Source organism: Ambystoma mexicanum, chromosome 10 (genome assembly GCF_040938575.1).
Source record: "Ambystoma mexicanum isolate Mex_15411 chromosome 10, UKY_AmexF1_1, whole genome shotgun sequence".
Classification (NCBI taxonomy): Eukaryota; Metazoa; Chordata; class Amphibia; order Caudata; family Ambystomatidae; genus Ambystoma; species Ambystoma mexicanum.
The window spans coordinates 14,605,783-14,619,931 of NC_090932.1; the positions used below are offsets into that span (position 1 = coordinate 14,605,783).

General features: G+C 46.9%; 1 protein-coding gene across 3 annotated transcripts in view; it reads right to left on the bottom strand.

Annotated features, from left to right (window-relative positions):
• Positions 1-14,149, bottom strand: part of LOC138491102 (probable cation-transporting ATPase 13A4) — a 995,403-nt gene that overhangs the window by 218,336 nt on the left and 762,918 nt on the right. For all 3 annotated transcript variants that reach the window (XM_069617423.1, XM_069617421.1, XM_069617422.1), the window contains one exon: positions 11,872-11,968. In XM_069617423.1, coding sequence (XP_069473524.1) covers positions 11,872-11,968 — 97 coding nt within the window. The remainder of the gene's footprint in view (positions 1-11,871; positions 11,969-14,149) is intronic.

Sequence of the window (14,149 nt, forward strand, 5' to 3'; positions counted from 1 at the left end):
TGGAGTAAAAGACCTCATAGCCCATAGAACACATTGACATTCAAAGGAATTACACACATTCATGTCCAAGAGTGGGAGAAAACGAGTCTCACTCTTGGCAGGCTGGAAAAAAACAAACTCCAGAAATCCAGCAAAGCTGCTGGGGGACTCACTAGGTTAGGAAATTCAGCCTAAACAGAGAATTCTCCCTAACACACACACCCATTGGCCTCTTCGCGGCAGACACTGCCTTTCCACAGCACAGTGCACGGGGGCCCTAACATTCTCATCGCCAGTGTTGTGTCCCACTCTCAGGGCACCTGAGGGGGACACACAGTGCACCGGGATCACCCAGGCAGACAGGAGGGCTGCGATAACGCAGCCCATCATACAGCAGTGGGCACCCTGCAGGTGTCTGGATCAACCGACCCGGAACCATACTGGAATCACTCAGCTGACATCTCTGGACAGGGGGTACCCTGTCAGACCATGAGCACACAGTGGGCCTCATTACACGGTAGGCGGTAAGGGTTAACGGTCACCGGTAAGGGTACCAGTGACCGTTAACCCTTACCACCTGATTACGAGGTCCCTTTGCGGGTTGGTACTTTAACGCCTGCTTTTAGCAGGCGTTAAAAACCAACCAGCAAAAAGGGACCAGGGTGCTAATTACGGTACCGCAATTTCGGTACCGTAATTAGCACCTTCCCCATTCCCATTATGCCCGATAGGGCAAAAATGGGAATGGGAATGGGGAAGGGCAATGGGGGAAGGGGGAATTACCGCCCGCCAACCTTGGAATAGGGTGGTAATTCCCCTTTCCTCCAAGGCAGTGCCGGTATTTTACCGGCATGGAGCAAGGTGCTAATAGCACCTTGGTCCACCGCCTACCGTCTAATGAGGCCCAGTCTCTGTTAGGGCCTGGGGGCACCCAGGCAGACACCAAGGATGGCGATGGAGTTGCCCAGTAGGGGCACCAGCACCTAATTGCAGAGTTGCCCGGCAGGGACTCTGGGACCACAGAGCTGCAGAGTTGCTCATCAGAGACTCTGCCTGAGTGGAGGGTCCTGCAGCAGCAGGCCCTCCGCCTGCTACAAGCGCCAGGTTCGCACTGCAGTACAGACACACACAGCAGGCAGGGCTCCATTTACATGAACTGACAAGCCGGAAACGTCCCGTTGCTTTTATTATGTTGCTATCACATGGTCACAACATGTGACCTTGGCACGATCCCTTGGAGGGACCATTCTCCCAGGAGTGGTGGCACACCACAGCGCCCAGACTGCTGGGGGTGGATGGATGGACGAGGCTCCGTTATCAGAGTCGAAACGCTGTTAATTTGCAACGAAAAAAACTAAACAGAAAGGAAGATCACGCAGCCATATGCATGTGCCTCCAAAGGGTTTTGCATTTTCCCACTATAATGCACCATGGCTGTCTCCCTACACACGACGTGAGATACTGCAAAAAGTTAAAACAATTATCTGTTGACATTTTAAACAGTATTTGATGTAGTTCTTGTTGGGTGCAGTGCACACAGTGGTATTAAGGGTCACGGGTGACATAGGAAAGTGCACTCAAACACCCTGCAACACCCGTGGTCAGTATCCTCTATGTAGAGGGGCTGGGATATTTGTGTGCTCTGGGCGCTGCACGCACAGTTGCTTGGGGTGCATTGGAGGCAATTTGGAGATGGGTGGCAAGCACAAGGGCCATGAAGCTTTCTGGAGGAGGGACACAGATTACTCTACTACACTGTCTAGTGGGAGTAAGGATAATAGAGGGTTGCCGCTCCGGGTGAGTGCTTGTGCGCACCTTTCCAATACACAATCTGATTCACGGTGGCACACACATGGGCGCTTGCCACACAACCTTCTAACGTACGCCGTTGGTGATGACGGAGATGGCACTCAAGCGGCTAGTAGCGCATACTGTCAACACGGACAGCTAGTGCCACTGTGTGGTTTTGACGTGGTGGGAGCACCTTCCAGTTTGGGATCTCGATGAACTGCTCGGGTAGAAAATATCAAACTTTACTTTTAGGCATTGGAGATTAAAGAGAGGGCAAAGTGGCCACCTTTGATATATTCAGTGGGTCCCACTGTTCAAAGATTATTCAAAACGCTGTGGCCCCGGGACCTACCATGTGCTGCCACCATTGAGGTGGTGAATTAGTATTTTATGCCCATGATTAATCGTGAATATGAACGGTTCAGGATGAGATCTGCAAGACAGGAGTAAGGAGAGAGTTTGGACACATTTCATGGCAGGCTACGGCACATCACGATATGCTGGTCAACTAGGAGGATGATGAGATTAGAGCACAAATGATCTATGCATGCCGTCTGGTCAAAATGAGGAAGCAGGTCCTCAGAGAGCCGGATCTAACCTTGGAGAATTCATACCCCTGGAGTATCTCGCAACTCGTTCCTAGCCATAGAAGCCAAAAGCAGTTGACCCCTGCCGCCTTGGTTGGCACAGGCTCCTGAATGTTCAGTACGACTGGTAACCTCGAGGCAGCCAATGGGGGGAAGAGGGTTAGGGAGAAGTTGTGTATAGGTAGGGGGTGTTTAGGGTAACTGGGAAGAGGTGTAGGGTGCTTGAATTGGATAGGTATGGGGGAATAACAGGGAGAATCATGGCCAGCATAAGCACACAATCTTGTAACGTGAAGAAGGCACCTGCACCTACTCCTGGCATAGGTCAACACCCTTCTTAATTAGGATATTGCCCCTGGAAAACCTGTGTCACACACCTCTCATTCCTAAACCAGTAACTAACATAAGCACATGATGTGTTAACAGGATAACCTGCTGATAACAGCTGTAGCGCACAACATGAAAAACAACATATAAATTAGGGTTCATAGTGATAGTACCGAAAGAGACTGTCGACAAAAACAAGTTTCGAAACAAAAGCATCGAAAGTAAAAGTTTCAACATCAAACAGAAATCATGTAAAAAGTAATTCTGTCGAAACAAAAGCTTTGTACATATTAGTTCATTATACTCGGTACAACATGAGAGGGTTAATTGTCCCAAACAAATGTGCACGTTATGAATGGGGAATGGGAGGGTCCCCCAACCCACCTACCAATCCCCTCCCACCAACCCTTCGAAAAGTCCTCCACGAACACACAAAACCAGATAGTACTTGCAATGCCGAACAAGTAAGGGTTAAAACACTAGCAACTGATGATGAGTAAAGAATCTTATGTAAACATTGACACACAGCTGACAGTTGAAAACAAACTGACAGTGTGTGAGAGAACCGGAGAACGAAGACACCTGCTAAAATGAACATCGTATTGCGTGACAGAAAACATACAGGTAACAGGAATGAGTAATGACAAAGAAATGACAAAATGAAAAATATGACCTATAAGAAAGACATGAAAACAAAATTAACCAGTAATTTTGATATTTCACATATGTGATGAGTGCCACAATCGAGTATGTGAAGTTGCAGATGGGAGGATATGATATGGTATGATATGGTATTTGTAACGCGCCTATACACAAGTGTTTCAAGTTAGTATATGGAGGCTATACGTACAGTCGTGAAATGGTATGAAAAGAAAAAACATACTGGAAGTGTACAGAGTACCACAAAACAAAGTGTACGGGAAGAGCATTTACTGAAGGGGAAAACATAAGAAGCAGCGGAGAGCACAATCATATGCCAACAATACTGCTATACTGATAAAACAAGACTATAAATGAAATAAAGAAAAATGCTGAGACACATGAAAATGAGGCAAGCGGATCGATAGTAAGCCGAACATTTGAAAAAATCCTGCTAAATGTAACGACTCTGATGCCAAACACCAACTGCTCCAACGTAGCATTAACAGAAAAAAACAAATAAAAGAAAACCTACCAATGGCACCGCGTGCATATGCGGAAAAAAAAATTCCGGAAATATTTTAAAAAATTGAAAAGGGAGAACAGTTTCTCTTCACAACAATAGAAACAAAACAAGAAAAACTACTAATATTTACAACACATGACAATTTATTACATCTTGGAAATTCAACAGTATGGGCCTCATTACGACCCAGGCGGTAAGTTACCGCCTGGGCCGTCACTTTACCACCATGGCGTAAACTACGTTTACGCCATGGTGGTTGGCGGACTTACCGCCCCATTCCGACCTTGGCGGGGCGGTAAGTCCCCAATCCCCATTTACCCTTCCCCATTCCCATTTTTGCCCCATAGGGCATAATGGGAGTGGGGAAGGCGTTAATTACGCCACCGTAAATTACGGTGGCGTAATTAACTCCATGGTCTCTTAGCGCCATGGATTTTAACACCCGCTAAAAGCGGGTGTTAAAAGCTCCATGGCGCTAAGGGACCTCGTAATTGGCGGTAAGGGGTCGGCGCAGCTAACGCTGGCGTAAACCCCTTACCGCCAGGGTCGTAATGAGGCCCTATGTCATGGCGACGCAACCTTTAAAGCATGTCCTCACCCATTTCTACAATTTTATAATGTACACGGCAGCATAAACGAGACACTAAATACCGCTGGTTTATGTATTAATGCTGAATAAAACTGAAGAATTTTACAGATGTATATTTGGAAAACTAAAAGAGGCTATTCCAAAAAGCTTAATACAGTGTTAATGGACTTCGAGCAAGGACAAATGAAAGCATTTTAAACAATACACCCCAACACAAATATCCAAGGATGTTTTTTTAATTTTGGCCAGGCCATTTGGAGAAAAATACAAAAACTGGGACTGCAATCAAAATACATAGAGGACAGCGAATTTCAGCACAACATTAAACAAATATTTGCATTAGCATTTGTTAAAGAGAACCAAGTAATTACATATTACGAAAAACTAATTGACACAGAATACTTCAAAATAAATGAAGAACAATTTACAGACTTTCTAGACTATGTAGAAAGCACCTGGATAGGGCAACTAACAAGAACTGGAACAAGGAGAAAAGCAAAATATGCAATTTCAGTATGGAACTGCTACCTAGCAGTGAAAGAAAACAGAGCAAGAACCAACAACATTCTTGAAGGGTGGCAGAGCAGAATGAATAAACATTTTAACATACGCAACGCAAATCTGTGGCATTTTATAAAGCACCTAAAAATGGAACAATCAGCACAAGAAATTAAAATAGCTCAAACAATTTCAATGGAACATACACATACAAAAAAAAGACAGAGATTATGAAGAACGTATAGTCAATATAGTGAACAGATTTGAAAAAATGAATGGTATAAACTATTTACAAGCACTGTCATATACCCTAAAATGTTGAAAAAATTGTAAAAGCTCACCGAAAAGACCAAGTTTCAGTATAATCCGGAATCTGCACCAAGAAATCCCCATAAAAATCTAATTTCTCCATAATTCCCCAATGCAAAAAAGGAAAAAACCCTACGAAAAACCAATACACAAACAATCCAAGTGTAAGAAAAAAGTATCCAAAAAAAATGGAGAGAGCTCCAGCAGAACCACCCGACGTGAAGAAAGGAACTCGCGAAATGGCATCCATGAACGAATTACGTAAATGTCATACGTTGCACGTTGGACTACAAAAATATACAAAAACAGAAAATCAATGACAATACAATAAATGACACAATTCCGCCATCTACTGGTCAAATAACATAACACTTTTAAGTTAAGAAAAGTTACTTATAAATTAAATAAAATGTTAATAAATTGTTTTTAAAAGTTATTAAATTGTTATATTAAAATATTTGAAAAAGAAAAATTGTTAAGAAATAAACCAACATACTTTTTAACTACAAGCCACCCTAAAATGTTTTAACCACAAACCACAATTTTGATATAATAGTCAAAATATTTTCACAAAAATGACTATTCGGAAAAATGACTATTAGGAAAAATGTATTCGCAAAAATTGCATTCGAAAGTTTGGGTTTTGAAAAAATGATGGGACACCATACATTAGCATATGGTAATAGCACCGCCAATTGTTCTGATACCCCATGCTTACTACCTGGCAGAGGTTATTTCCATTGGATGCATCTTGAACCAGTAGCAAGCATTACACGTATTCCCCCTTTGTAGGAGTTTGACAAGAGCAAGCAGTCGCGAAGAACATGTAGCGTCCCTCACTTCCAGTTCACACCCAGGGAACGCTCAATAAAACCTGAATGTTTGCTTTCCACAGCGTGCACATGTGCATAGGTGAAGTTCATGAGATAAGCTGCAGCGAAAAACGCAAGTGGCTGCAAATAACACACCATCGCTTGGCGTGCTGGTAATTAGCATGTGTGCCTGACCAACATGAGGATTGTACACCCAAAAGTTACAGACAGTCTTTTCTGAGCTTCAAACACCCTCCAGGGTTCCCATTAAGTACTTAACTGAGGTCTGGGGGGCCCGACGGCACCACGCCAGGAAATGCTGAATCCCGCATTGGGCAGTCCCGCTGCCATTCGTCTGCTTCATTCGCCGTGAGGGATAAGGCTTCCCAGAACACGAATGAGCTCTGCCAACTGTGTCCTGCCACCTCCTCACCTCTGTGGCCTGGGTTTCAGAACTCCATCACCTGCTCCCTTCCGGCCCATGCCTGCCATGCCAACAAGCAGCACGGGCCGGGAAGGGGTTTAAATAGAATGCGCGAGCGTGCCCATGCACTGGTCCACAAAACAAATCCAAATATTCTCATAACACCTTCTGCATAAAGTGCTGAAAAGCTGCAGGCGCAGTGCATAATCCAAAAGTCATCACCAAATACTCAAATAAACCAAACTTAGTACAGAAAGCTGTCTTCCACTTGTCACCTTCCTTCACCCTGATGAGGTGATACACCCCTGTTAGATCCAGCTAAGTGTAAATCTTGGCCATCTTTACTTGATCTAACAACACTGGAATCAATGGTAGGGGAAACCGGGCCTTGACCGTTGGTTATTTAAGGCCCTATAGTCAATGCAAGTCCTTAACGTGCCCTCCGTCTCAGGCACAAAAAACAACACAGATGAACTAGGTGACTAGGAATGTTGAACGAAAACACATGCCAGCATCTCATCTAAGTATTCCCGCAAGTGTTGTGTCTCCTTCTTTGATAATGCATAAACCCGACTTAGCATTGGTCTCCAGCTCGATCACGCAGTCAAATGGTCTATGAGGCGGTAACTGTGACAAACCTTCCTTGTAAAATACACCAGCAAACACTTGATATTCCACCGGCAAGGTGGTGACCACTGCTCCAATCTTAGCATGATGATCCACCCTTTTCACCAAGAAATTGGTGGGACCCCAATGCCAGTTAAATGGATCCACACTGCTCGTTCCTGAATGTCAATGTTCTCTCGTTCCAATCAATACTCAGGTTATGTGTCACTTGCCATGACATTCCCAAAATCTCCACGAATTGGGAAGCTGCAATCAGATCATAGGTAATTGTCTCCTCATGACCCTCTCCACACCACATAGTCATCTCCTGGTAATTAGGACCAGATGTCAAACATTACCAATCTTCTGCCTGTACCAAGCCACTTTCCTCCATTGCCGATACAATCTCCTCACTATTGGCAAAAGTCAAAGTCACCAAAAGATAGATATGAGGGGCCTTGACCTGCATTGTGTTCACCACTGCCAATTGGAACGCTGCCTCCTTAAGTCTTGGTGTAGTCATTTACCCACTTACCGAGCCCCCTCTTTTCCCACTTGCACCTTTTTCTTCTCCCTGGTTTATGCTGGGGTATTAGGACGATTCCGAATGTAGGGCCCTGACTTCCCATAATAAAGGTACAAGTTATTAGTTCTCTGCTTTTCCTTCTCTTCAGCTGACAAGGGTCCTCGTACACTCCCAATCTGCATGGGCTCCACTTGCCCTTCTTCTGCACTTCCCCCTGCCTCACTACTCCTGTCGAGATGTACAAATAGCATTCCATCAGTCTTCTTCTTTTCCCCTTTACGCTCACCCAATCTCTGATCCAACCGCAGAGCCAAATCAGCCAAAGTACTACAGGACTCTGGTTGCGGTTCCACATGAGCTATTGCATCCTTCAACTCTTCCCTCAATCCTTGATAAAATAAAACTGCTTGTTTCGGTTCTGGCCAAGCGGTCTCTACCACCAAGCGATTAAATTGTGTTACTTAAGTTACCAAATCCTTAGTACCTTGTCTAAGGGCCAATAACTTCTTATCTTGGGCCAATGACACATTGCGGTGGTCAAATAAGCATGCAAATTCCACCAAACACCCTGGTCAATCATATAATATAGGATCATTCTTCTGTACTAGTGGAATTGCCCAGGCTGCAGCATCCCCTGACAAGTAAGAAATTACAAATGCCGTTCGGGCTTGAGCGGATTCAAAAGCAGTAGGTTTGCACAAGAAGTGTAGCTTACATTGTGTCAAAAAGGTGGAAAACATCCTGGCATCCCCAACAAATCTCCCTGGTGCTGCCAGTGGAACCCATAAGTGTTGTTCTACTACTAGTGTACTTGCTCAACTAGATGTTCCTGAAGTGCATGCTGCCACTGCGTCTCCCTGAAGTGGCGTACCTTGAGCTATTAACCCACTAACCTGCATCTTCAATGTAGTAGTCTCTTGCCGTGAGTTGATCAACTCTGCCTGAATATCCTGTAGTGCTTTCAGCACCTCCGTTAAGGGTGGAGGAGACTCCATAAGGCTTGGGTGGCGTTAATATCTCACAATGGACGTTGGTGATTATGTCACACCCCTGGAGTATCTCGCAACTCCTTCCTAGCCACTTAAGCGAAATGCAGTTGACCCCTCCCACCTTGGTTGGCACGTGGTCCGGAATGTTCAGGATCACAGGTAGCCTCGAGGCAGCCAATGAGGGGAAGAGGGTTAGGAAGAAGTTGTGGATAGGTAGGGGGTGCTTAGGGTAAACGGGAGGAGGTTTAGGGCGCTTGAATTGGATAGGTATGGGGACGAACAGGGAAAATCATACCGAGCATAACACACACAATCTTGTACCGTGAAGAAACCATCTGCACCTACTCCTGGAATAGGTCAACACCCTTCTTAATTAGGATATTGCCCCTGGAAAACCTGTGTCACACACCTCTCATTCCTAAACCAGCGACTAACATAAGCACATGATGTGTTTACAGGTTAACCTGCTGATAACAGCTGTAGCGCACAACATGAATAAACAACATATACATTAGCATGTGGTAATAGCACCCCCAATTGTTCTGACACACCTTGCCTACTACCTGGCAGAGATCATTTCCATTGGATGCATCTGGAACCAGTAGCAATCATTACACGTATTCCTCCTTTGTAGGAGTTTGACAAGAACGAGCAGCCACAAACAACATGAAGCATCCCTCACTCCCAGTTCACACACAAGGACCGTTCAAGTAAACCTGAAAGTTTGCTTTCCAAGGCGTGCACGTGTACATAGATGAAGTTCATGAGATAAGCTGAAGCGAAAAAGGCACGTGGCTGCAAATAACACACCATCTCTTGGCGTGCTGGTAATTAGCACGTGTGCCTGACCAACATGAGGCTTGTAGTTACAGACAGTCTTTTCTGAGCTTGAAACACCTGGGTCCCAATGAGCACTTAACTGAGGCCTCGGTGGGGTCCGAAGGCACCACACCAGGAAATGCTGTATCCTGCATTGAGCAGCCCCGCTGTCATTTGTCTGCTTCATTCCCCGTGAGGGATAAGGTTTCCCAGAACCCAAATGAGCTCTGCCAACTGTGTCCTGCCACCTCCTCACCGCCGTGGCCTGGGTTTCAGACCTCCGTCACCTGCTCCCCTCCGGCCGTGCCTGCCACACCAACAACCACCAACAAGCAGCAGAGGCCGGGTAGGGGTTTAAATAGTATGCACGAAAATGCGCATGTGCCGGTACACATAAAACCCAATGTACTCATGGGAATGGAGTCCTCGGGCTGTTTTAGCCCACAAATGCAGATCTGGGCCCACTTTAGCCCGCAAACAACCCTTATTGCTGACAGAGAGGATCCTGGAATTGCACCGGTCCCAGGAACTGGCAGAGGTACGAGATGTACTCAGGCAGCTGTTCATGCTAGAACGTCCCATGGAGCAAGTGAAGCTGGACGAGGTGTGCACCGTTGGAAAATGGCAAGGAAGTAAGCTGGCAAGAAAAGGGGAGTCGCCACCGAAGGAGAAGGGCGCAGGGCTATGCCTACAGTGTGGATGGGGCCTGCCTCACACACATGAATGTCATGCCTAAGGACGGCCGTGCAATAGGTGTGGAAAAGAAGACATTTCTCAAGGGTCTGCCCAGCCCCATCGCCGGCCCGTCCAATTGCACCAGCGGTAGTAAGTACATCAAAGCAAGACACTCGACAAGCAATGGGAAAGAGATACCCAGATAATCTGTGGCTCAGCTCGCGTTACCAGAGGGAGGGCACCCCGTTTGTGAAGACGATGATGACGAGAATGTGTTTTTCCTGCACCCAAGGAAGTGCCTAGGGGTGTCTCCAGCAAGCGTAGGAGGGCTGGAGTGAGGTTCGCTGGGGTGAAGAGTTTGATCCTGGGATTTAGGATTGCCATGTGCAGAAAGGACCACCTGCCTCCAATGACGTAATGGGTGCGTGGACTGGAATGCACCCAATGTTGCTGTGCCCTGTTATATTGTTAATGTGGGTGTGCGGGTTGGAATTCACTCAAATGCTGTCGTGCCTTTAAACACTTGTGTATAGGTGCCTTGTAAATGCCATATCATATCAATGCTGCTGTGCTCAGTTATCTGGTTTGTGATGTTGTTTGGTTATAGAAAAGGAGGAGTGTGGTGCGGCCCCTTTAAAATTAATGTACCTCCCGTTTCAGAGCGTGAGTCAAGGCTGGAGTACATAAAAGGGGCCTCTGCTTGCACGTGCAGCAGCGCAGCCGCAGACTCCAGGAGTGAACCGCTGCTGTCCGTGTCAGTGATTGTGTGGCCCGCCGTGTGATCACGGCCTGTGTAATTAGCCTGGCCCATGTGCCCACGGAGCCAGGGACTGTGCTGTGGGTGAGCACCCCCACCCATTGTTGGACCAGGAGATCCTGATCACTGCAGGGTGCCACCTTCCCATTAGCTCTGTGACTGCAGCCATTCGTTGCCTGACTGGGTGCCCCAGTAACTGGATGTCTGGATCCTGTGCCCCGGGGGTCCAGACATAACAACCCCCACATCCACACAGTGATGCTGATCTGCAGACCTCTCTGGGACGACAAACTGAGCGGCTCAAGGGTGCTCTGGGTCAGAGGCCTGGCCTAATGTTTTGGCTCCAAGTCGAATAGCCTAAGCATTGGTACTCTAAAAGGATGTGAAAAAGGATTGCATCTCCAACGCCCACTTCTGCCCTCCCCCAGGCAATGAACTGCAGAGAAGGGTCTAGAAGGGCCCTTCTGTACATTCTACAAATGTGGATAGTGGAGCATGATTCACTGCTGCGCATAATCCCGTTTCAGCAAATTCACTTCCGTGTCATCACACAGGAAGTAGTCCTGTGATCCGGGGGACCCCTCAGATTACCAACAGCAGGAACGCTAATGACCTCCTTGGTAGTGCAGTAAAAATACCCATTTTATCTTCAGTGTGGCACAAAATGATGTTCCTGTGACTTTTCATAAAAAAGCTTTTTGCCACCATTTCTAGCGTGTTCCCCCCGCCTCGCTTTTGTTCATGATTAGTTAGTGTATTGCATTAGACGGGAAGCCCCCCCACACACTCCGAGACATGTTTCCTTGAAAGTAAATCATTTCCATCAGCTTAAGCAAGGTTTATGAACCCCTTCTGCAGACCCTGTGTTTTTCCATCAGCAGAATGTGGATACATTAGCTGTGTCCTCAACAGAAAGGTAAATATGACCAAGGAACCAGCCTGCTGAAGCTGCAGTGGTGCTGAAACATGTTGGGCGCCATCATACATGTGAGTTTTTAAGAATGTATACATTTCATACCCAGAAGAGCAGGAGTTCGCAGTTGAAGGCCACCAGGCAGGTGATAATGATGTACTTGAAGACACAGATGGACGATACGAGAGCGGCCCGGCCTTCCCTGTCAAGACAAAATGGAGGCATTGGGAACTTGAAATGTCAGCACATGGTAGGAGACATATCATACACATCTGACTGCATGAAGAGACGAAGACAGAGCTCTGGGAAGACAAAAACTGCAACTCAAAAATAAATCAGGAACAGGGAAGTAATGGCCCAAACCTGGAAGAAAAAACTAGTGAAAGACAGAGCTCTGAGAAAGCAAGAGTGCAACCCCAAAATCAAGCAACAGCAACAGGACAGTAATAGCACAACACTGGAGGGGAACCTGTTAGGGAGAATTCTCACTTATGGCTAATTTCCCTTACCTATAGAGTCCCCCAGAAGCTTTTCTGGATTTTTGGGGTTTATTTATTTTTACCTGCTAAGAGTGAGACTCTTTTTCCCACTCTTAGGCATCTTTGCTATGTGTGTTCTAGGCTATTTTTGTGTTCAATGCCTATGGGATCTTTTCTCTCCCCTCCATAGGAACCATCTTTTGTGCACATGTGTTACACAGCACCCTCCGTGCAGTCACACAGGGGTGTCATAGCAACCCCCAAACACAGACTCCATTCCCTGGGACTGACCACTGTCTCCCAGGGCATGTAAGGTCCCCATTGACTTTACTAGTCAATCTCTATGAACTAAGCCAGTACAACCCATCTTAATATGGAAGTACTGGAAGGGGTTAATCGTTTATCCCCTGTGTTCATTATCGAGAGGTTACCTTAAAGTCCCCCTCTACAAAGTTTCTGGCTGGTGGCTGTGGTTACTACCTTTTATATTTGACCGCAAATATTTTCCTTTGGGATTTTCCCATTGTTCAAGGCTAATACATTTACTGACAGCCTCTAACAATCCGCCGGTTTATTTTATTATTATTAACTTTACTCCGGTAGGTTTTATTTGCCAGAACTTTGATATAACTTCTTTCTTGAGTCTTACTCTATATCCCTAACCCAGGTCGGGGATCCTTTGTTTGCTCTTTTGGCAGGCTCTGCCCAGAAGCCCTCCTTTCGGTGCCTCTGAGTCTGGGGTGGGTCTGTTGTTTGGGAGGGGGAGTAGAACCCCTGGACAGAGTTGCCACAGCAACTCAGGTCATACTCTAACCTGATAGGCTGGAGGGTCTCCTACCAAGATGACCATTCCACTGTGTGCGTGACAGCTAGGCTGTATGAATGGGTCTCTTTCTGCATAAAAGCAGGGTCCTGAGGACTGGAAGCGCAAGACGTCGCCATTGGACCTACGGAACCGAAGGGGAGAGAAGCCGGAGACATCTTCAGCATCTACACCACTGGTGAAGCCCTGCCGGATCGTCTCACCACTTTTCTTCCACACGACGAGAGGAGATCTTCAGCGAAAGAGCCTCCTTCCCTTGAGCTGGTGGGGTCAACCAGTTCACCTATCGCTTCCTCGGACCTGCCTTGGTCGAATCGACAGTGCCCAACACTTGGAGACCGGATAGCCAGGCAGCTATCGACCCGGACCGTGATTAAAAGGAGCGTACCTTTTAAACTTCGTTTGGCAGCACTGCGGCTGGTTTCATCCCTGGGTAGTGCAGCGACTCGAACCTTCCTCCACGATGAGAGCCTCTCTTCCTCTGTTGGAATCCCTCGACCTGCAGGAACTACCAGCAACAACCACCACCGCAGGAGCCACTTCTTCACGTTTAAGGTACATTGTTCCACCAGGCCACCCTTTTTCCGTGGTAGCCCTAAAGGTGTTTTAAATCCTTTAACTACTTGTGGGGTCGGCCACCCTCTCTCTTAACATTGGGCCTCATTCCGAGTACGGCGCTAACCAATGGCGCTATTAACGCCTTGGTTGACGCCGTACCCGGACCGGCAGCGCCTTGGTGGATGGCGGAATTACCGCCCCATTCCAAGGTCGGCGGGGCGGTAATTCCCCATTCACCAAGACTCTTCCCCATTCCCAAATGAGCCCCCATAGGGCTCAATGGGAATGGGGAAGATGCAAATAACGGTGACCGTTCATTACGGTCACCATTATTGGCTTGGAGACCCCTTTGCGCCCTCGACTTTAACACCTGCTCAAAGCAGGCGTTAAGGGCGAGGGCGCAAAGGGAACTCGGAGTATGGCGGTAAGGGATTACCGCCACCGGTCTCGTTACCGGTGGCCGCTATCCCTTACCGCCATACTCGGAATGAGGCCCATTGTCTTTTGCCTCGTATCTACCTCT